The sequence below is a fragment of the Musa acuminata genome, chromosome BXJ1-5 (genome assembly GCF_036884655.1).
Source record: "Musa acuminata AAA Group cultivar baxijiao chromosome BXJ1-5, Cavendish_Baxijiao_AAA, whole genome shotgun sequence".
Taxonomy (NCBI): Eukaryota; Viridiplantae; Streptophyta; class Magnoliopsida; order Zingiberales; family Musaceae; genus Musa; species Musa acuminata.
This window is the reverse complement of record NC_088331.1, coordinates 8,505,264-8,528,444: the sequence shown is the minus strand read 5'-3', so window position 1 is coordinate 8,528,444 and position 23,181 is coordinate 8,505,264. Positions and strand designations below refer to the sequence as shown.

At 40.7% G+C, this 23,181-nt stretch overlaps 7 protein-coding genes across 7 annotated transcripts; 3 read left to right on the top strand and 4 right to left on the bottom strand.

The window, feature by feature from the left end:
* The first annotated feature begins 128 nt into the window (after positions 1-128).
* Positions 129-1,889, top strand: LOC135673587 (uncharacterized). The gene is made up of 3 exons (XM_065182650.1): positions 129-402; positions 507-865; positions 1,185-1,889. The coding sequence occupies exons 2-3, from the start codon at positions 593-595 to the stop codon at positions 1,710-1,712; spliced, it is 801 nt and encodes a 266-aa protein (XP_065038722.1). The 5' UTR covers positions 129-402; positions 507-592; the 3' UTR covers positions 1,713-1,889.
* Positions 1,890-1,952: 63 nt separating this feature from the next.
* On the bottom strand, positions 1,953-5,652 carry LOC135673588 (small ribosomal subunit protein mL103 (rPPR7)-like). Its single transcript, XM_065182652.1, has 2 exons — positions 2,238-5,652; positions 1,953-2,156 (listed from the first exon to the last, which is right to left on the bottom strand). Exon 1 carries the CDS (start codon positions 5,292-5,294, stop codon positions 4,767-4,769), a length of 528 nt encoding a protein of 175 aa, XP_065038724.1. The 5' UTR covers positions 5,295-5,652; the 3' UTR covers positions 1,953-2,156; positions 2,238-4,766.
* An 840-nt stretch (positions 5,653-6,492) lies between these two features.
* Positions 6,493-8,121, bottom strand: LOC135673586 (small ribosomal subunit protein mS86 (rPPR1)-like). Its single transcript, XM_065182649.1, has one exon. It carries the CDS (start codon positions 8,009-8,011, stop codon positions 6,773-6,775), a length of 1,239 nt encoding a protein of 412 aa, XP_065038721.1. The 5' UTR covers positions 8,012-8,121; the 3' UTR covers positions 6,493-6,772.
* Positions 8,122-9,943: 1,822 nt separating this feature from the next.
* Positions 9,944-10,307, top strand: LOC135675225 (probable calcium-binding protein CML45). Its single transcript, XM_065185501.1, has 2 exons — positions 9,944-10,071; positions 10,127-10,307. The coding sequence occupies exons 1-2, from the start codon at positions 9,944-9,946 to the stop codon at positions 10,305-10,307; spliced, it is 309 nt and encodes a 102-aa protein (XP_065041573.1).
* A 370-nt stretch (positions 10,308-10,677) lies between these two features.
* Positions 10,678-12,538, bottom strand: LOC135673585 (protein NETWORKED 1A-like). The gene is made up of 3 exons (XM_065182648.1): positions 12,441-12,538; positions 11,867-11,967; positions 10,678-11,786 (listed from the first exon to the last, which is right to left on the bottom strand). The coding sequence occupies exons 2-3, from the start codon at positions 11,928-11,930 to the stop codon at positions 10,840-10,842; spliced, it is 1,011 nt and encodes a 336-aa protein (XP_065038720.1). The 5' UTR covers positions 11,931-11,967; positions 12,441-12,538; the 3' UTR covers positions 10,678-10,839.
* A 326-nt stretch (positions 12,539-12,864) lies between these two features.
* On the bottom strand, positions 12,865-16,729 carry LOC135675224 (beta-galactosidase 13-like). The gene is made up of 17 exons (XM_065185500.1): positions 16,568-16,729; positions 16,383-16,478; positions 16,188-16,300; positions 16,036-16,102; positions 15,865-15,957; positions 15,630-15,779; positions 15,448-15,539; positions 15,275-15,380; positions 15,097-15,184; positions 14,891-15,009; positions 14,647-14,811; positions 14,361-14,557; positions 14,183-14,271; positions 13,986-14,095; positions 13,800-13,913; positions 13,621-13,716; positions 12,865-13,537 (listed from the first exon to the last, which is right to left on the bottom strand). The coding sequence occupies exons 1-17, from the start codon at positions 16,727-16,729 to the stop codon at positions 12,932-12,934; spliced, it is 2,463 nt and encodes an 820-aa protein (XP_065041572.1). The 3' UTR covers positions 12,865-12,931.
* A 5,298-nt stretch (positions 16,730-22,027) lies between these two features.
* Positions 22,028-22,515, top strand: LOC135675223 (probable calcium-binding protein CML45). Its single transcript, XM_065185499.1, has 2 exons — positions 22,028-22,148; positions 22,316-22,515. The coding sequence occupies exons 1-2, from the start codon at positions 22,028-22,030 to the stop codon at positions 22,513-22,515; spliced, it is 321 nt and encodes a 106-aa protein (XP_065041571.1).
* Positions 22,516-23,181: the final 666 nt, after the last annotated feature.

Here is a 23,181-nt window from a genome sequence, read left to right as displayed (position 1 = left end):
CATTTGTATCCATGCATATTCGACAGTCATCTACTTCCTCTGTGATCTCCATATACTTACATTTCCTCACCGAAGCGTGATAGTAAGTCTGGCTCTGTGGTGTCAAGCTGATGCACAGACGCCCACAAGGAAAAGCCGAGGAGCTTGGCCGAGGCGAATGGCGGTATCGATCATGTGTCAATGGGTCAATCAATATTTGTTTTTCTCGTCAGAATTGTCCGTGGAACATAAGAAGATCTTGTATAGAATAATATAGTGCAATTTTGTTTTCTTCGATTGACACGCAAGTCATTATTGCCACAAGGAGAGGATGGTTTGGGAAACTTAAATACGTTATATGTGGCCACGGGCAGAGGGGAGTCGCAGAACAGCGTGTTGGTGAAGGCTTCGACTTTATTGCAGGTCATAGCAGTCGTCTGACCCCCTCCCCCCTCCCCCCTCGACGCCTCTTAGCAAGTCCTCGCTCCACCACCTACTGTTTCCCCGTCTTCCTTCTAATGTCACAGGTTTCTGAAATGAGGAGATCACAGACGACGACGACGACGACGACGACGACTTGTCTCCCGTGCTAGCACAGCAGGTCCTGCCGGCGATGGCTGCGGAGGAGATCGCCGCCTCGGGAACACATGGCAAGAGGAGGAGACGTTCGTGCTTGCTCTCCTGTTTCCGGGCCTCTCTGGTGTTAGATACAACCGAAGCGAAGGCTGCGGAGTCCCTGGGCGTGCCGGGTAAAGGACCGCGGTGGTGGAAGTTTAGAGAGAAGAAGAAGACCGTGCCGGTGAACGTGATGGGCGACGCGACGCCGACGAGAGGGAAGGAGGCGCCGAAGCCGGGGAACAGCGGTTTCCGCCACCGCTTTCACAAGGTAGGAGACTCGTTACAGCTCACCGTAACCTTCGACCCTTCTAATGATGTCAACGATAGAGTGCGAGCTCTGTGAAGCTCGATTTACCTGCTGCAGCTGCAAGTAAGAAACGTCGCTTGTGTTCGGCTCCTTCATAGGGTTCATGTGAATTGCTGGATTCCAATGCGAGCAGCAAAACGCAGCAATTTGTTTTGCTTTAGATATTTTGTGATTGACATTAGATTTTATTCAAGGCAGGAAATAAATATAAGCTGTTTTCTTGAAGAAATTACCTTAGAATTTGACAGGAAAATTGGGTTTTTTTTTGCGGCTACGTCAGGACAATGGAACTGAAGGCCCCATCACAACTGCCCACAAAGTGCACCAGCCCCAACAACCCTCTGCCGGGGCCCAGAATCCCAGGGCGCGCCATGTCACGTCCAGATGCAAGACCCGAAGTGAACCGGCGTCCACGTACCGCGTGCCCGACCGGACCCAAATCGGCACCCGAACCAGCCATCCCGGCTCACCCGAGCCTGGTCGCCCCGCCGCCTCCACCCATGTGAAACCGTCAATGAAGGGCGCCGGAGAGCTGGACTCCGCCGCCGGGCTGTTGGTGGTCGCGGTGGCGCTGGCGCTGCTGCTGTTCTGCGGCCGGACGTGTACGGTTCTCTGCTTGTGCACCTTGTTCAACTTCTTGCCCCGGATAAGGGCCACATCGGCCGCGCGCGGCGCTGGAACCGGCGGAGAAGGCGGCTGCGAGATCGACGTGGGCTCGGAGGAGTACAAGAAGATGGTGGTGCTCAAGGGTCTGCTGGAACGAGATGGCCGACGACCGTCGTTGACGAAGCTGGCTGGTGCACAGTAGTTTTGTTATGTGCTTGGCTAAAACGCATTCCCTGCATGTAAATACAAAGGAAATAAAAAGAAGAAAGAAAAAGGAGAGTAGCAGTAATTTTCTTCTTATTTTTAGGCCCTGGGATTTGTATGAGAAAACGATGTGATAATAATTATCTCACAAGCAACCCGTGAGGTTTTAGCGTGATGGATACTTGTGGTGTGATCTAATGATATCAAGATACGCATCAAATACTCCAAAACTGAGGGTATGCATTGGGACTTCTACCTATAAACTATAAGCCAGTCAAACAAAAGAGTTCATTGGAATTCCTCACACACACATTCAGAATATCCAAAATAATGAATCAGCTAATTAGATATTCCCTGCCCTGAAAAGAAGATGTTCCAAACAAGCATGCACACCTTCGTCCTTATCCGAAGCCTGAAGGATTGATCACAACGATGGACCAACCTGTAAAGAAAAGAACAAAGATGAGAATCCGACTGTGAGAAAAGAACAAACATCCCAAATCCAAGCAGTTCAACAACCCACCGTTGAGCCTTTAGCTTTCCTTCCTTTTTCTGTCCTCTCTCTCAGGGAGAGGATGCCACTCAACATGCACGCCTGAGAGATTAGTTGAAACATGGACCCTCAAGAAACTTAAGCAAGAACAACGTATCAGCAGTGCACTAATTAAATAGTTAGTGCCATTAGTAAGGCACCTACTCCATCTTGGCTGAGTGAAAGCTTTGACAGTGCTCGGGTGATGTCAACCCGTGCCATCACCACAGGATACGCATCTATCATTAGGGCACTAATAAAATTCTAGTCTCATCCACCACCCGGTTAGTCCAACTTAATTATCTTACTCGAACTTAAACCCGAACCCTAACCCAAGAACTAAATTTCTCTAAATGACAAGTGCAGCACATATGAATTTTTATCTATCCAAACTGGAATTCCACAATTTAACTAGATATTGAATCAAACTCAAGAACTAAATTTCTATTGAAACCTGTATAAAAACCTAATAGAACGTTATCATAACCTGGCTTGAACAGGTCAGATAGCTATGAGGAGCCCAAAAAACCTGACTTACAGCTACTTATAGACCAGAAATATGGCATAAATATGTTGATCAGCATTGCTTGCAGACATACCTATGTCTCCAATTGGCATGCATCAATCAGTGTTTCCAGGTTTTTGGACCTGCATTTAAAGAAACTACAGCTCTTTCCTAGAGTAAAGAATAATGAAAATTAAATAACTAATTTTGATCTATATTTTAAAATGACAAATAAAAAATTGCTTCTGCAGGGGCATTACTACAAAAATTATTACATAATCCAGGTAAAGCATATAGGAAAGCAAATTTAGTCCTTAAGCTATCAAATGATATTATCTCTTTACCCGAGAAAAAAAAAACAACAACCAACTGATTATTGCCATGATGAATGCTGCTCCTATCAATATATCAAAAATACTTTTGTATTTAATTTACCTCCTCTCTCTTTATGGAACCATTTTTGTGGTTTCGGCAAGATAAAAATTGCTCCCACAGATCTATGAAATTCAAAACTAGATTATGCACCTAAATTATGCTGCCACAGTGGAGATAGAAATACAGAACTATGCATCCATAACATAATCAGTTAACCAAATAAAAATATTAAATTCCTAAATTTATTACTTTTTACGAGACATATAGTCTAATCACAGGGTCAAGGATAAGAAAAAGAGTAAAAAGAAAGAATGACCACAAAGTCAAATGACTTGAATGGTTTGAGCACTGCAATCATATATGAAAATCCAGATTGGTTATTTGGATGGACAACAATGGAGTGCATCATGTTTTAGCAAGTTAATTACACTTCTAAATACAACAAAGTGCATAGAGATTAATTTTTTTCTTCTTCAATGTAACAACTTCGACATCCAGAAGGACACAAACTATAAGCTCAAAGAGTCCACCTCATCCTTCCCTTGTAATGTAGTCAACCCTGCTATCCCTGCAATCCATACTAGCCTTAACTGCTCTACAGGCATTGCAGAAATAAAACCTAACCATTAGCCTCAGGCTTTTCTATCATAAGGAAACCACAAACAAGGTTAGCTGAAGAATATGACTAGTATAACCAGAGTTTAGGAGACAATTTGATCCCCATTTTCAGGACTTCTTCCCACTAGTACAAGATCCAATGTGTGTTTCATTTGATTCTTTGAGGGAACAGTTCATATGGATATTTTTTTATTGACAAAAATGTCCAAGGTTTCAAACAGCATTTGCTAATTTAAGAAACAAAAGAAATAGGTTGACAATATACAGGCCTCGTCGTGAAAGTCATTTTATGCTCCTTAACCTATGAATAGGGTAAATATTATGTTTGTGTGTCGTTCTTCAAAATCATTTCGTATTTTGCTTATAAACACATAAACATCCATATTTTATTATGCCTATATATCAATGACAGCATAAACAGTGTAAACTTCCTTTTCGAGTTTTGTTCCTTAATGTGCCCAGTTAATCCAAATCAATATTGACAATTACATGGCCTTCAACTAAAGCATCAGATATGTGTCATTACCATTAGCAAACATAGAAGCAATCCATGAACGCATGAACAACTAATCAGATATATTAGATGAAATTGTAACAACATACAACTACCTCAAATTACTTGGCAATCACATTTATAACAAATGGTAACAATAAGACCAACGATAAAAACGATGCTCAACATGAAACAACTATGGATTCAACATTATTCCAAAGTATATGAGATTGTGGCAACATAGTGGTATATAAGTAAATATGATTCAAGTGAACCAACTGACTCATATCAAGCTACAAAAGCATTCCTTTAGAACAATTCAGGCCTTGTCAGATACCATACAATCATCATGGCAGACTTGAGGCCTTTGCAGTGTTTGGTAGTTCATTAACAAAAGCCTGTCCCTCTTCAATGTTGGTACCTCAGTTCCTTATTTATCCTAGCAGTCCACACTTAAACAGCCAATTCCATCTAAAGAGCCACCGAACCGATCTATTTGGTGCCAACATCAAAGCAAGAATTTGAAGCTTTAAGCAACCTCTAGATTGTCAGATACTTCCACATCCGCAATCAAACGAAGCTCCTCTCCAACCTCCTTCCGTCCACCAACTAAATTTTCTGGGAACCGCTTCTTTACCTGATCAACTACTGCCTTGGCCTCCTGCATCTGCAATTTCTTCGCCATACCCTCCACTAAAAGCTTCATTGTACCAAAATCTGGAACCTTATTCAGCTTCAAGATATCCCTAAACACCTCCGATCCCATGTCGACATCCCCATTCTCACACAAATTGGCCAGAAAAATCCTATCTGGTGAGGCCTTTGGACTGAAACCCTTCTTCCTGAGTCCCTTGTATACTGCCTTGGCATCCTCAACCTGACCAGCATGACAATGGCAGGTGATGAGGCAAGGGTATGTGATGGTATCAGGCTTAATTCCTGCAGCTTCCATCTCCCCGATAAGCTCAAGAACGTCCTCCAGCTTCCCATGTAGTGCCCGATGCATAACCCTCACGTTGTAAGCAGCCACATTGCGGGCACACCCCTTGTCAACCATCTCCTTCCACAGCTAATCAGCCTCGTCTGGCTTCCCTTCCTTGTAGAGGGAATCAAGGAGCGTGGTGTGGATCACAGCGTTAGGCTCAATATGCTTCACATCCACCATCTCTTTCAAGGTCACCAAGGCCTTATCGGTCTTGCCGGTTAAGCAGAGAGACTTAAGCAGAATGCTGTAGGAGATGCATCGGGCGTGATGCCATGCTTGTCAGAGAGCTCAGCGAATAGGTCCGGCACGCGATCCGATCAGGCTTCTTGGCACGAATGCAGTCAGAAAGGACGGCGTTGAAGGAGATGGGGAAGTGGGGGCGGAGGTGAGGCTGGGAACCTCGTTCAAGCAACGGAGCGTGTGGTCGAGCATGCCCGCCGCTTTGAGCGGCGGGCATGCTCGACCACGCGCCATAGTTGCAGCAGACAAATGCAACTGCTAGAGCACAAGTTCTATAACAATTTATAGAGAGTATATCTCCAAGGTCACCAAAATATTCATCCATATAAGAACCAAAGTCAGCAATCATTTCAATCATAGCTTTGTTAAATGGTTGCAGAAAGAAATAGGATATCTCGAGATCTTTAGAAACATGGTCACATATTATGAGATACAGACAATGGAAAAAAGTGGAAAATCCACATATACAATAAATGCCCTTTTAACTCCTAGATTTGCTTCAGCATGAGAAACAGTTTTATTTTTAGGTAAACATGACGATTACTTGGTAATTGGAATAACTTTATCCCCCATTGAATCTTGACCCAAGTCATGTACCCTGATTTCTAGATCACCAAATCGGGACACAATTATGAATATTGTTAGTTTTTATATATGTAAACCAACTAAAGACAATTTAAATGGATATAAGACATTCCTGCTCTAAAACCAATTTAAGAAAAGCACAAAATGATGGCACATTAAATAATTTAAAAAAGATCAAATAGTTCAGAGCTGTTAAGCCTGTTATCATTGTTCTGAATTACTTGCATGCATAGCCAATGACTTAGCAAGTTTAAAATATCTTAATATATGGTAGTAAGAAAGCTAAGTGATCTAATATATATACAGATGTCCAAAATGTCAATTCAACTTTAACTATACCCTCATGTAGCATGAACCAAATTAAGTAGAGTGCATCTAGAGTGCCTCATCACCAAGGTCAAACCATGATCCAGAACATTCCACATTCCATTTAACTAAGTTATCATAAAAATAATAAGAAGTAAATAACTTAAGAATAACAATCGATCAAAATTACAACGATAGCATCTTATTTCACTGTGATAGCTGATGATGCAACTCAAATACAGCCTCAGAGAGTGGAAGTTGGCACATAGATGCCACACAAAGCAAAAAATTATTGAACAAAATTTCACGAGTTCCAATAAACTAACACAGGTTACAAGTAAACATAGAAGTAGTTGCTGTTTGATGTTAAGTAACTTAACCAAAATGTATAACAAGAGCGAACAATTCAAGTCGGTTGCCTACAAAGAAAGTGCACCTTCAAGTTTCTTCAAAACATCCACAGCATCACCTTTAGTTACCGCCCTCATCATGGCCGCAACATCCCTTGCCTCATCAACCTTTGAGTCCCTCAACAGACCATCGATCAGTCCCTTAACAACCTCAAATGGTGGTGCTATTTTCTTAGTCAAGCACTCCTTGCAAATTGCAAGTGCCTCGCAAAACTCAGTTTGCTCAATCAAACCCCGAATCAACAAAACATATATCTCAACATTAGGCGAGAGACTTCCATTCCCATTCTTCCTCTTCACGGTCCTTATTCTCTTGAACACCCGAACTGCAGCACTAACATCTCCTTCCTTGATGAACCCACGGATTATGGTATTAAAGGACATCAAGTTAGGTTGAATCCCTTTCGAAATCATCACTTCTAGCAAATCTTCGGCCGTACGACTCTCTGAAATTTGGCAGAACTTGGAAATCCTACAATTATAGGTCACGACATTGGGCTCCAATCCCTTGTTATTCAAGATTTCATTAAGAATCGCTTCAAATCGATCGTCATCTCCTTTCTTCAAGTACCCGCTCAAGAGAGCATTATAAGATACAATATCCGGCTTAACACCTTTCTTACCCATTTCCTCGAGCACGTTGCTGGCAGTTTTAACATCACCTTTTCTGCAGAGGGATTGCATGAGGATGTTATGAGAGATAACGCCAGGAGAAATGCCGAGCTCCTTTGGTGCACGATTGAAGGTCTTGATGACTAAATCAAATCGACGATTGTGTAAATAGGCAGAGAGAAGAGCGGAGAGGGATTTATCAGAGCGAGGGCGGCCGATGATGTCGGGGATGCGGTCGAAGGTGGCGGCCGCCTGGTCGGGCATGCCGGCGGAAGAATAGAGAGAGATGAAGCGGACGAGGAAGCCCTCGGACTTGGGGGACCTGGGGTCGGACAGGAAGGGGGACAAGACGCGCTCGACGAGGTCGGGGCGGCGGGCGCGCGCGAGCTTCTGGACGGCGAAACCAAAGAGGTCGCGGTGGGCGTGGAAGCGAGGGAGGTGGGCGGAGGACTGAAAGAGCTCGGCGATGCGGTTGGGATCGGACTCGGAGTGGATCGCGGATCTGAGAGCGGAGAAGGGGTTGGGACCGGCGGAAGCGGGGGGCTCGGAGTGAGGCGCGAGGGTGGAGAAGGGGAATCGGAGGATGGAGGAGAGTCTAGCAGAGGGACGGCGGATAACTGCGACAGCGGCGGCCATGGTAGCAGGAGACGGTGATGGAAGAGGGTTGGGCTTCTGGGGTTTAAGACGGCGAACTGCACGGGTTTGGGAAGACAAAGCGGGGCTTGTATGTGACGGTGCGGGATCGAAAGGATAGGCTCGATCGAGCTCGACGGATCCATCGAGTCCAAATGAGGAGTCATACCACGATGTTGGCTCAAACGAATAGGGCCAAAGGTTTAGGTCTTGCATCGAAGGCAAGCTTGAGCAACATCAAGGTCATCATCAATATATGCATGTATGGGTTCAGTGAATTAAACTCCATCGTGGAGTCAACATAGCGGTAAATGTCTCCCTTTCCTTCTCCTGACGTTGGAAGGTCGGGAAGATTATTGAGATAATAAATATTTTTAGACTTTAAATCAATATTTGATATGAAATTCAATTATAAAAACACTTATATGCAAAAAAAAAAAAAAATATTAAAATTTATTTATCCCATAAATACTTCATATATTTTTAGATTTTTGATAAAAAAAATATTATGAGAGAATTTTAGAGATTGATGTTGGAAGATGATGATTAGATGAAAAACTTAAATTTTCATGAATGTGTTGATAGAATATATTTATTGCTATTGAAAGAATATATTGCTATTGAAAGATATCGTTGACATTCAAATCAGCCTGATATTTTTTTCAGACTTATGTATACAGGATTATTTGAGATGTCATCCAGATAGAAATGTTAAGTTCATAAGTAAATTATTTGCTGTGTCTTCGAGGTAAAAATATCTATGCATAAAGTATCTATGCATAAAGATCATTTAAAGTATCTATGCATTAAGATCGAGATTAAGAAAGATTTTTTTGGTAAATCTTTCCAACGTCCAAGTTAGTAACCTGATATAGATGAGTGTAATTGCCAATGATAAAAAAATTATCATTTTACTATATTAAAAATGAGTTTTTATACTTAGTAGTAAATATTTTTTGAGGAGACATCTTTTAACCAAACATAATAATCTTAATTTGATATTTTATCCATTAGACGATTCATTTGATATTTTATCTATGTAGACGATAAAAGCAGAGATAATCATAAATTATTTATCTTGAATTGATATCCACGACGTAGAGGTAACTTTTGTCTCCCATTTTCAACCTGTATGTCGCATGGATTACATGTCAAATGATAATTAGTTGATAATATTTTCTTTATCATTTATCCCCCATCGAAAATATGTTTCAGAGGCTTATTGGTAAGAGGAATCCCACTCGATAATGAAAGGATTAAATAAAAGATAAGAATAAGATAAAATCTCGTTGTCAAATTTGTTTATTTATTTACAAAAGATAACTAAGATTTTATAATATATTATTAAAGTATTTACTAATTAAGTTAACTATTGATCGGGTCAGACGAGACATGCACCATTTTGATTGGCAAGTGCAAATCAAATCAAACCTTTGAAATCTCGTTATACTTTTACACTTACATCTTAAAATTTAGATTAAGATTCTTATAATTATAGTTATAAAAGTATATATATATATATATATATATATATATATATATATATATATATATATATATATATATATATATATATATATATATATATATATATGTATACCGTTAGCTCCCCTAACGAATGACCCTTTATACGAAGTGAACCAACCATGTCCTCCGCACCTTCCTCCTATGACAACCATTCTTCCTCTCTTCCCTACTACTAATACTTCACCTTCATCCACCCCTTGGTCTCAGCACAAGGAGACATCCAACTTCTCTGCCACTTTCCCCACTCTCATGATCCCAGTCATGGAGAAGTTGGTCTCTCTTGCAGAACCAGTCGGCTTCCTCTTCCTTCAGACACTACTCAGCTACGCTATCATGATGCTCCTCTAGTCCTCCCCAACATCCCTATCTTTCCTCCGCTCCCGCGTCGAGTTCTGCACATGCGTGTCGATGGCCCGCGACGAACCACCGGCCAGGAATACAAGAAGCCAGTCGAGAGGTGATGCTCAGCTCGACAGGGAAGACGTGGAGATGGTCATGGACGTCATGGGCCTGCGCTGCAACCGTGAAGGTGAGATGTCAAGACCCGGCGGGTCTAATCCGCTAATTGGTCCGATTACATGAGTCGCCCAGGGAGGTCAGCTCCGATGAGCTCTCGAGCTTGTTTGAGGAGGAGACGAGTCTGGAGGAGGTGAAAGAGTCCTTCCGCGTCTTGGACCAGAAGGGTGCTGGTTTCATCGATGCACTCGAGATGCAGAGAGTGCTCACCGCGCTCGGCTTCGTGGAAGGGTTGGAATTGGATGCGGAAGGATGATCGAACTGGATGATGAAAACCACGATGGGAACATTGATTTTGTTGAGTTTGTAAGGTCGATGGAGATCAGTTTTTGCTAACACTGCTTCTGTTCCTCCTCCCTTCTGACCTGTGCAAGTGTCCTAAGGAAATGAGAGTTTGTCCCAAGCAAACATTGAAATTTATTCTTACCAAATCATCTGTTAATTGTCATCCTTCCCGATCAATTATTTCCAATCCAATCTGTGTTTTGCTTAGACTGTCATGCCATAAACTTTGATTAGTAAAACCAGAGATCCTCGAGAGAAGATCTGAGCTTCAAGCAGATGCATCAATCCTTTGACTAGGTAGGTAAGCAGATGCATCAATTAAGGTGTATGCATGCACAGCGAAAGCAAGCTAAGGTGCCACTATACCACGCATATGTTTAGCCCAATGCATAATGGAAGTGGCATCAGTACTCCATACTATCAAACCCCGCTGCCCACATTTCGACCAACTTAAACAACGATGGAGGAACATACACCGAAGACAAAATTAGAACGAAAAGGACTCACAAGTAGAAGCACCCTTTCGCTCCCTTGGCTTCCTTCACGTGCGGCGAACACGGAGACGGGGCCCACTCGAACCAACGCACCCGCCCCCACCAGCTCCGACCCCACCCACGCCTGGCCCGGGCCACCTCCGCTTCTTCCATCAACCGGCGGTTCTCCCCTCGGAGGCGGTCCGCCTCCACCCGCGCCTCCCCCTTCTCCTTCTCCCGCCGCGACATGGTCTCCACGCACTCCCTGTTACGCCGCTCCAGGCTGTATATCTGCGCCTGCAGGTGCTCGATCTTCCGCCCCAGCAGGCACACCCGGTGGTCCTCCCGCAGCTTCACCACAACCCGCGCCAGCTCGGCGGCCCGCCGCCGAATGTATCCCAGCTCCGCCGCCACCGCCCGCGCCTCCTGCTCCGCCGCCCTCGCACGGAACTCCAGTCGCGCGTTCTCGCCTAGCAGCACCAGCCGCTCCGCCTCCAGTACCTCCACCAGGCTCCCCTGCAGATCGATCTTCCGCGCCGACTCCGCCAGCAGCCGCTCCGCCTCCGCTCCCTCCGCCTCCAACAGGTCCCGCTCCAACGCCGCCACCACCAGCTCCGCCACGATCATGTCGAGATCGGCGCCCGCCACGGCGGGGGACGTATCTCGCGAACGGGCTTGGGAGGTGAAGGGCTGGAAGGAGAGAGAGCTCTCGGCGTCGGAGGACGCTGAGTCCGGGCGGTCGGGGTCGTCTTCGGCATCGAGGTCGGATGGGACGGAGGAGGCACGACGGTGGTGGCGGCGGATGATGGACTGGGAGTAACGGTCGGCGAGGTAAAGGTAGCGGTGGTGGAGGTCGTGGAGGAGGGCGATGAGTTGGGGCCGCTTCTGGTAGTAGTTCTCAGCCCGCACGGCGAACGAGTCCGACTCCGGGTCGTCCGGTACATTCACCGCCAGTGATTGCACCCTCTGCTCTATATCTACACTCAAATGACCAAATTACCCTTGTTCAGTATGCTCCCGTTGAAGACGAAGCAGAGTCGAGGGAGTGCTGGCTCACCTGCGAGGGCCGCTTGAAGCCAAGGAGGGCATGTCGAGGACCGGCACGTCGTCGCCACCGCCATTGCCTCAATAAGCGAGCCAAGATACCCAGCCAACGCGCTAAAAACAGGGGAATTGATGGGTGCTGAGACGCAGTATAGAACAAAACAAAAGCATGGGCAGACCTTCCCCAGTAACTGAGCGTGACGCAACAGTAAAAAGAGGAGAAGAAAAAGAGAGGATCGGAAACAAAAAAGAGAACTTTTTTACGAGACCCGAGGATTCCATTGTCTGCTTCCGGTCGTGAAGCATGTGAACCTATGACCACGGCCGCCGGCGGATAGTCGTCTCGTCATGGTGGAAAAGGCAATAATTGGCTGGAAATATTGATGATCCGATATGTTTTCTTCATAAATCTCGATCTAAAGATATAGATCGAGGAGGAGAAATGAATGATCGCCAACAACAGCCATTGTAACAGAGAAGGATGTTGGGTTTTTGCTGTCTCTCTCTCTTTTCTTCTGCTATGCGAAGGTTTTCTGCCTGGTAAGGGGGGCCGGAATCGGAGACCATGAACTGAGAAGAAGCCTTACCTCTACTTGGGAAGAGCGGCCTGGTCGACGGAGAAGCTCCACTCTGCAGCCTGGGGAGCGACGTTAGTATCAGCAACAGGAGGAAGACAAAGAAGGAAAGTAATCTCTTGCCGCTATTGGTTATATAGAGACTGAAACCGCGCTCGTAACACAGTTGATCCATCCATTCATCCTCTACCGTCCATACTGTCGCGGACGGTTCAAATAGCCCAATCGCAGATCAGATGAACTACAGTTCTCGCGTTAGTTACTTGATCCGATCAATTCGATTTAATCAAACATTATCCGACTCAATTTGATGTAACTATTTTGTAATTTATGACTATTAGGCGAGAAAAAAAAACAATCAAAGATAAATGAAGACAAAATAAATTACTTCTTCAATTTCTAATTAATATCAGTTCAAGTGGAACAAAAGAAAACATTATGCAGAAAGACTTGGAGCAAATCCCTCTCTCTACTGAAACTACTAAGCTAGCCTATTCCTTGAATCATGAACATGTAACTTGAACTACGAGCTTCCTCGGTGAGGCAAGTTTGGCACAAGAAGTCCCAATCTTGTCACTGATCTGGATCGAGCATGAATCCCTTCCAAGACAAGCATCCTTCAAGATAGCAACAGCCTCGTGGGAGACACATCCGCCGCTTACGTAAGCGCCGCAGGTCCCATCAGGTTCGCCGAAGGTAGCAAAGTCGACACTCGAAATGGTGCGCCCTCCTTGGCACGACAAGCTCAGCACGTCTCCCTCGCTGGCGCTGGCGCTGGCGCACGCGGTGCCAACAGTAACGGTCTGGAAGTTGACCTGGTTCGGGTTGCCGCCGGCCTCCTCGAACAGCGTCAGGGTGTTGGGCTCTCCGCGCTTCAGGAACGACCGGGGAACGTGATACCATCGTTGGGAAGCCTCTCCGCAGGCGGTCTGACACTTGTTCGGCTGGAAATTGCCGCGGTAGTCGCATTGGTTGCAGCCGTAGGGATTAGCGGTGAAGTTTGGCCAGAAGCGACCGAGGCTGTTGCCGTTCACCCACGCCTCTCCTTTGCCGAGTCCGAGCAAGTCGACGACGACTGGTTCCGATCCTAGTGGAGCTTGGAAGGTTGTCTTCAGCAACAAATGCAGAGGAAGAATTAGTTCTTCTCCTTTACTGTATATTAGCACTAAGATGTCTATGCAAAGAGTACTACCTTGTACCAAGTGAAAGGTCTGTTGGTTGGAATGACACCAGAATGCCACCTTTTTTCATCAAGCTGGAGCTTCCTAACTTCTCCATCTAAGCCAATCTGATTGTGAGATTTGTATTAATTAGCACAAAACTAGTAGAGAAAAGGATGAATGGAACAAGGATTGAAGCCTTTGATGAAACCTTGTAAGACCAATTTGATTCGGATAGATCCAGAATAGTATTGTTCTTCCCAATCAATTTGACTGGGCCACCAACAATCCCAACTGGAGTATTATCATAAAATGCACCATAGTTCTGTGTAACAGAAGAAAAATCAGTACTCAAAGCATATGTATTATCTCCAAGGACAAAAATGACACAACATACCCTAAGACCAACAGTAGCACTAAGCAATGATATTTGATTTTTCCCAGGCTTGAAGGTCACATTCCTCTCAAATATAAAGTTATAAGAACCACCGGTGGCATACTCAGAACCTATTAATCATCATCAAGTGCAGAAGAAAATTATATTTTAGAATACAAGGAGTTCTGCTAAACTAAATAGGATTTGATTTTTATTACCTACTAGCCTGCCATTAACAAAGGCATAGAGGATGTGCCCAGTGGTGTTGACACTAAGAGTAAATGATTCCTTCTTGCTTACTTCCACACTGGAAGTCATTAGACAAAACAAGTGTTATTTTCTTTCAATAAATGCTATTACAATTATTTGAATTAATTGTTTCAAGAAATCACTTACTTGGTGGTGTACCACAAGTAGTCACTGGCATCGACAGTGGTGGTTTTCTGCTCCAAGAGCTTGTTAACAGTGAAGGAACTTCCAAAACCTTTAGCAGAGTTGTGCAATCTCTCAGGCTTCCATGACCAACGCAAGTCTTTGGATTGATCACCAGCATTGTCTTTTTTCTTCACCATGATTGAAGTCTGAGTTTTCACCTGTAAGAAGAAGAAGATGACAAAAAGGATTAAAAGAAAGCAATATTTATGATCAGAATTAAAGGTTAAATCTATTAGTTCATAATTACCTTGGCAGTGTTGTAAACCTCTTTCTTACAGTCCGGAAGAATGCTGACAGACCATGCAGGCAAGAAATACTTGGTTCCCTGAAAGCTTATGGTGGCATCAACCGTGCTGTTCTGGTTACTTAGGAAACAACCAGGAACAATCCCATCACCAGAGAACTTGGTAATCTACAATGGCGTAAAAGACAATTATAAGCTGAAATCTTTAAACAAAAGAGAGACAATGAGTGTCTGAAAGAATTCATACTGTCAATCCATTGCCAAGATGATCTTCAACAACTTCTCCATAGGTGAGGGCCTTCTCCATCAGCTTAACAGAAGCATGGAGTTCCTTCAAATGCCCCCACTTGGGTTGCCTTATATTACCTAAAGAGATACATAAATAATTTAAGATCATCATTACTATAAAGATGAAATGATAAAGTTTTTACCATGATGAATATGTAGACATACCATACTCATCAAGTGGAGCATCATAATCATAGCTTGTGACAATGTATGGGCCTCCTGAAGTACGACCAAAATTGGTTCCTCCATGATACTGAGGACAAGCAATTAAAGATCTTATTTGCTGAAGCTATATTTAAAGAAATAGATGATGATCATGGTAGGAAACAGGAAGAAAGCTAACCATATAGTAGTTCTGTACTGTCCCTTTGCTTTGGAAGAAACGAGCAACCTGAAAAGCCACCTCTTCAACTGGCCTATGTGGGTCTGGAGAACCCCAGTTCTTGAACCTGAGATCAATGAACATGGTAAATCATTACTGCTAAAGAATGGAAAGAAGAGATAATTCCGTCATACCAGCCAGTCCAATTCTCTGTCCAGATCTTGGGACTGTTCCCGTTGTTGGGGGTGAAACCATCACAGCCAGAGAATCCATTGCAGGTGTTGATCTGTTTAAGGCATCATAGGCAAAGCGTATCATGAGATAAGCAACATGAGACAAGAACAGTGTCATGCAATGTGCGATTTGCTAAGTTTACCATTGGTTGTGGAGCATCAGATTGCTGGCACATGATCCATGGCACATCTGAAACCAAAGACTCTGCCATGTTTGCACACCAATTGATGTATCTGGGTCCAGCTTCACCATATTGTCTCTCGATGTCACCATTGCCATATTCATTCTCGATCTGTTCCAATCAATTCTTTGCTGTGACTATAAACTAGAACAACTATAAACACAGTAAGTAAACAGTAAAGAAGAACATTAAAAACCTGAAGCAGAATGATAGGGCCTCCTTGTGTTGCCAACAGCCTTTCTTCCTTCACCTTGTCCACTATCAATGTAGTAAAATTTTGCATCTCATCCTTCATTGTTAAAGAAGATTTCAGATGACAATGTAGTACAAAATCAATTTATGCACAATTTAAATCAACTTCTATGACCTTCCATGGTTGGTTATCTGTTCTAGTTTGCATCCCTGGAATTTTGTACAACCAAACAGGAAGTCCTCTGAAAACATAACAACAGATTAAATTCCATCAGAATCACCCTCATGACTGATTAGTCTCCTGAGATCTTCATCTTTATGACATACCCATAATTCCACTCAGCACAAACATATGGACCAATCCGAAGGATGGCATATAGTCCAGCATTCTGCACTTCCTTGAGGAACCTGATGAGGTCATAATTGCCTTCGAAGTTGTACTAAGACAATAAAACAAAAGAGTAAGCATCATATTCAATATCATATGTACATAAACACAAGCATGTGGTGGAAAACCACAACCTCACGTCTCCTGGGCTCATGGCCATTCCAGAAAACATAAGTCTCGATTGCATCAAGCCCTCCTTCCTTCGATTTCCGTATCAAGTCGGGCCACATCTAGACAACAGCAGAAAGCCAAATCAATCTATCAATACATCATGAATCAACCAACACCAATACTTATGACTCGAACATGGATCGATCACCTCGGGAGTACTACGGGGGTAGTGGATGGAGCCAGAGAAGATGACGCGACGCTGGCCATCGATGACGAGCGCTCGTCCATCATGAGAAACCGTGGTGGAGCAAACAATGTAGTAGAGAGAAGAGGCGACCAACAGCAGCAGGCAGCACTTAGAGATCTCCATCTTTCTCCTATCACTTGGATGAAACCAGATGAAGAGCCTTCACGTGTATTTATATTGGGAGATCAAGATTTTTTAGTGTAATTGTAGCTTTATCCTTAATTCTTATCACCAGAATAAGAGAGGAGTCTTCCATACGTTCGTTTACTGCTAATCATTAGATCTCGGCCGTCCATTTCAGAAAAGGATTGATTATGAATGGTCCTACTGGCTTTGATGATGAACGAAAGATGAAGATTATCGATAAATGTCTGTTTAGTTTGAGGGATTTGGTGAGTAATGAAATCGGATTACTATCCGTTCGTTTCAAGTAAGTCTTCTACCTGTGTCGCTTAATATCTGTTTAGTTTGGGGATTTGGTAAGTAATGAAATCGGATTACTACCCGTTCGTTTCACGTAAACTTCTACCTGTGTGAATGTAGTGTTTCTACGTGATCAAACTTATCATGTTTGTTACATCTCAAATTTATAAAAAAATAAATTATTATTTTATAATTTATAATTTATAGAAATTTTTTATCTTTAAATTCAAATATATATCTTTAAAATATAAATATTTTTAATTAAAAAAAATTAGTGGAGCCAAAAGTGTGTTGTAAAATAGTGGTTACTCTAAAAATAAATATAGAAACCTTCAAAAAATTATAAAAATAATCTTAAATACTCATTATATATATATATATATATAATAACATATCAATTCAAAACTCATATATAAAAAATAATGATAATTCTTATGTAATAAATAAAATCATACATTAATCATATATAATACATCTTGATAATATGTGTAATAGTCATATAATAAAGGACGTATATGTGATTGAGCATTTTTCCAATAGTAGATGGAGATATATTTTATAAGATGAGTATTCTTAATAATAGAGGAAGAGAACTCATATTGCACTCCAAAATATATATAGAGTGGTATCCCTCCCCCGTTTAAGTGAGGGCACTTTCCTCTCAATAACGGATGGAAGAATTATCTAACCGTCATATCTAATAGCCTCTTAATTCCTAAAGAGAATCATCCTACTTACTCTGGGGGTACATAATCACTTATGATCATTCTCCAATACATCTAAAAAGTAGTATAATAAGATATTATAAGTGGTCTTGAGGTATGACCTACTATCTATTGGTGGCTTTGCATTATGATGAACTCATGGTTCCTTCCATAAGTTGTACATCCAATGTGGAGCACTCAGCATAATCACATATATCATACGATAAAAATCACATTGATATCATTAATTTAATTTTAAAAAATAATAAAAAATATTAATTATTTTTAATTGATATATTTAGATAAAACTTTTAAATTCATCAAATCATATATATATACATAATAAATCAATCTCTTAATAGTCTCTAATCAATTTAATTCAATTGGGACTTAACGAAGCTAACCTCACATCCTTATTGAACTAGTCTAGAATCATCCTAGACTGATCTAATTTGGATTTGATTGATTTTAATTATGTTAAATAAGCTTAAGCTAGTTAGATTAGTATAGAATAATCTTGAATCGACTCGAACCGATCAAGCCAATCTAATTCAATTAATTAATGAGCTCAAACCAATAGAGAGAAAGTGAGAAAATTAGACTATATTACATATTGATAATCTAAACTAAACTGACTGACTTGAGCCTTAGATAGGTCACTAGCATTGCAAATACCTATTTCTGATAGTATATTGGGCTAAGGTATAATGAGCTAGATAGAAAGTTGATGATGTGTTTAATGCCAACCATATAACTGGACATGCTAGCTTCATAGACTAGATTGAGTCTCACTCATGAGTCGAGTTAAGTTTTACCTTTGAATTAGGTAACACTTGGCTTACAATTTAGGTTATGTTTAATCATATAGGTTGGATTATGCTTGACCGCATAAGTTGAGTCAAACATGACTACATGAGTTGGGTCATACCTGGTTACATGGGCTAATTTATACCTGGTTATATGGGTTGGATCATGCATAACCACATAGGTTAGATTATACATATTTATATTGGTCGAGTTATACATAGTCACATAAATTAGATCGTACCTAGCCACATATGTTGGTATAGCTGATCTACCTACCTTAGGTCGGATTAGATTTTAATATTTTCAAAGTACTTTAAAATATTATAAAATAAAAATCTATTTTTTAAAAAATAAATTAACTAATTTAAATTCAATTAAATCATAAATTTCACATATAATTCTTTAAAATATAAATATGTCTAATTAAATGAATTATAACTATTATTAAATTAATTAATCATCCTAATATTATAATTCAATGATAATTATTTATTAATCAAAAAAATTTAAAATTAAAATATTATTATACATCATACAAATTATAATAATTTTAATATCAAAGATTTTAAATATAAATAAAAAACATATAATAAAAAAAAATCTTACCTCTGCTCGCGAATCTTGTCTTCAATCCTCTAGAATAGATGAGAAAAGAATCTTGTCTTCAATCCTCTAGAATAGATGAGAAAAGAGTGAGGAAGAGCCTCTTATATAGAAGAAAATGGCTCGTCTTAAAAGGTAAATAATAATTTAATTTTTTTTTTACTTTTACATAAAAAATATAATATTTATTTCTTATGGTTCACACAAAAAAAATAAAATTTAAACTATTTACTTTCTAAAAAGTACATCACTCAATAGGAAATTAATTAATTAATTAATAGTTTACATGATTGATAAAATTCTTATCCATATGATTAAGAAAATTAATTTTAATTATTTTTTTTATACATACTGCATAAATAAGAAAGTTAATAATTTAAATAAAGTAATATATTATTTATGATAATTTGAATTATGTTAAGGAAGAAAAAATATTTAGTGATTACAATGTTTACCAACTTGGATTCCACACGGCATTTTTTCGCGCAGGAAAAAAAAAAAAAGCAGCGGAGGCATTTATTCATTCTTTGTTACTTTTGTCGCATGACATTCTCGTTTTATTACTTATTTTGTCATGCTGGTAACCTGATTTACTTGCATTAAAAAATTAATAAAATTGGTGGATTAATTTGACTATAATATCAATATTTAAAAAAAAAATAAAATACAATTATATTTTTTTGAAAAACTTAAAACATATGGATGATATTAATAAATAAATTTAGAATATAGTGAAAGAATAATTTAGGTAAAGTTAGACGCAATATCTGCTCTGACAGCAGGCCAGATTGACTCGGACAGGACTAGACCGGGCCTTAGACCGGTCCATATACCGGCCCAGCTATATCATAGGTTAGGATTAGTAGGTAATGGTGGAAGTGTTGTGGATCTGAGCACAACGGGGATGAGAACGACCATGAATCGTAGAGGCGGATAATACTTCCTGCGTTCAAGAAGAGAGAAGGTCAAGAGAAGATGAAGGTTACATGACACACACAAGCTGCTATAGAATAAGCGGGGCTTTGTAAGTGACGGTGCGGGATCGAAAGTATAGGCTCGATCGAGCTCGACGGATCCATCGAGTCCAAATGAGGAGTCATACCATGATGTTGTCTCAAACGAATAGGGCCAAAGGTTTAGGTCTTGCATCGAAGGCAAGCTTGAGTAACATCAAGGTCATCATCAATATATGCATGTATGGGTTCAGTGAATTAAACTCCATGGAGTCAACATAGCCGTAAATGTCTCCCCTTCCTTCTCCTGACTTTAAACATATTTTTAGACTTTAAAAATATTTTTGGAAGGTCGGGAAGATTATTGAGCTAATAAATATTTTGACTTTAAAAATCAATATCTGATATGAAATTCAATTATAAAAACACTTATATACAAAAAATAATATTATTAAAATTTATTTATCCCATAAATACTTCATATATTTCTAGATTTTCGATATAACATATTATGAGTGGATTTTAGATATTAATGTTGGAAGATGATGATTAGGCTTTGTTATGAAAATCTTGAATTTTCATGAATGTGCTGATGGAATATATTTGTTGTCAACGAAAGATATCCAAATCAACCTAATATGATTTAGAGTAATGTATATAGAGTTATTCGAGATTACTCTTAGGTAAAAATGTTAAACTCCTTAATAAGTTGTTTAATGTGCCTTTGAGATAAAAGTATCGAACTCCCAAAGAGATAGTTCGAAGTGTCTCTGCATAATGACGGAAGTTAAGAAATATTTTCTTGGCTAATTTTTTTGAAGTCTAAGTTAGTAACTCAAGATGGATAAATATAATTGTGAATGGTAAAAAAATAATATTTTTATTATATTAAAAATGAGCTTTTATTAGATGAATGATATATTCTATAGAATATTCTTTAAGGAGATATCCTTTGACCACATATAATAATTTTAATTTGATATTTTATCTATGTAGACGACAAAGATAGAGGTAACCCATAAACCATTTATCTTGAATCGATGTCTTCGTGAGCAAATCGTGCGAGCTGTCTATGTGAGCAAATCGTGCGAGGCAAGTTATGTCTCCCCCTTCTAACCTGTATGTCGCATGAAGGACATACATCAAATAATGATTATTTGATAATATTCTCTCTATCATTTATCTTCAAAACATGTTTTAAAGGTTTATTGGCAAGAGTCTTGAAATACGATAATGATATGAAATCTCACTCGATAATGAAATGATTAAATAAAAATAAAAATAATATAAAACCTCATTATCAAATTTATTTATTATTTCACAAAAAGACAACTAAGATCTTATAATATTTTATTAAAGTATTTACCAATTAAGTTAACGGTTGATTGGCTCAGAGGATAAATAAACCATTTTGATTGGAAAGTGCAAATCAAATCAAACCTTCTAAAGGCTCGTTATATATTACTTTTACACTTACATCTTAAAATTTAGATTAAGATTCTTATAGTTACAAAAGTAAAATTATGTATATATATATATATATATATATATATATATATATATATATATATATATATATATATATAGTTTTTTATACCGTTAGCTCCCCTAACGAATGACCCTTTATACGAAGTGAACCAACCATGTCCTCCGCACCTTCCTCCTATGACAACCATTCTTCCTCCTTCCCTACTACTAATACTTCACCTTCATCCACCCCTTGGTCTCAGCACAAGGAGACATCCAACTTCTCTACCACTTCCCCCACTCTCATCATCCCGGTCATGGAGAAGTTGGTCTCTCTTGCAGAACCATTCGGCTTCCTCTTCCTTCAGACACTACTCAGCTACGCTATCATGATGCTCCTCTAGTCCTCCCCAACATCCCTATCCTTTCTCCGCTCCCGCGTTGAGTTCTGCACATGCTTGTCGATGGCCCGCGACGAACCATCGGCTAGGAATACAAGAAGCCAGTCGAGAGGTGACGCTCAGCTCGACAGGGAAGACGTGGAGATGGTCATGGACGTCAGGGGCCTGCGCTGCAACCGTGAAGGTGAGCTGTCAAGACCCGACGGGTCTAATCCGCCAATTGGTCCATCAATTTTATTTGTTTTAAAATATTAATCAAAATATTTAAATTAAAATTAATAATGATATATTTATTATATTTTTATAAGTTAATTTTAATCTTATTTATTTTCGATATGAAACTAATCAAAGTATTACTTGAGCCGCCCAGGGAGGTCAGCTCCGATGAGCTCTCGAGCTTGTTCGAGGAGGAGCCGAGTCTGGAGGAGGTGAAAGAGACCTTCCACGTCTTCGACCAGAAGGGTGATGGTTTCATCGATGCACTCGAGCTGCAGAGAGTGCTCACCGCGCTCGGCTTCGTGGAAGGGTTGGAATTGGATGCGGAAGGATGATCGAACTGTATGATGAAAACCACGATGGGAACATTGATTTTGTTGAGTTTGTAAGGTCGATGGAGATCAGTTTTTGCTAACACTGCTTCTGTTCCTCCTCCCTTCTGACCTGTGCAAGTGTCCTAAAGAAATGAGAGTTTGTCCCAAGCAAACATTGCAGTTTATTCTTACCAAATCATCTGTTAATAGTCATCCTTCCCGATCAATTATTTCCAATCCAATCTGTGTTTTGCTTAGACTGTCATGCCATAAACTTTGATTAGTAAAGCCAGAGATCCTTGAGAGAAGATCTGAGCTTCAAGCAGATGCATCAATCCTTTGAGTAGGTAAGCAGATGCATCAATTAAGTTGTATGCATGTACAGCGAAAGCAAGCTAAGGTGCCACTATACCACGCATATGTTTAGCCCAATGCATACTGGAAGTGCCATCAGTACTCCATACTCTGTCATACCCCGCAGCCCACATTTCCACCAACTTAAACAACGATGGAGGAACTTACAACGAAGGCAGTATTAGAACGAACAGGACTCATAAGTAGAAGCACACTGTCGCTCCCTTGGCTTCGTTCACGTGCGGCGCACACGGAGACGGGGCCCAGTCAAACCTCCACATCCGCACCCACCAGCTCCGACCCCACCCACGCCGGGCCCCGGTCTGCCTCCGC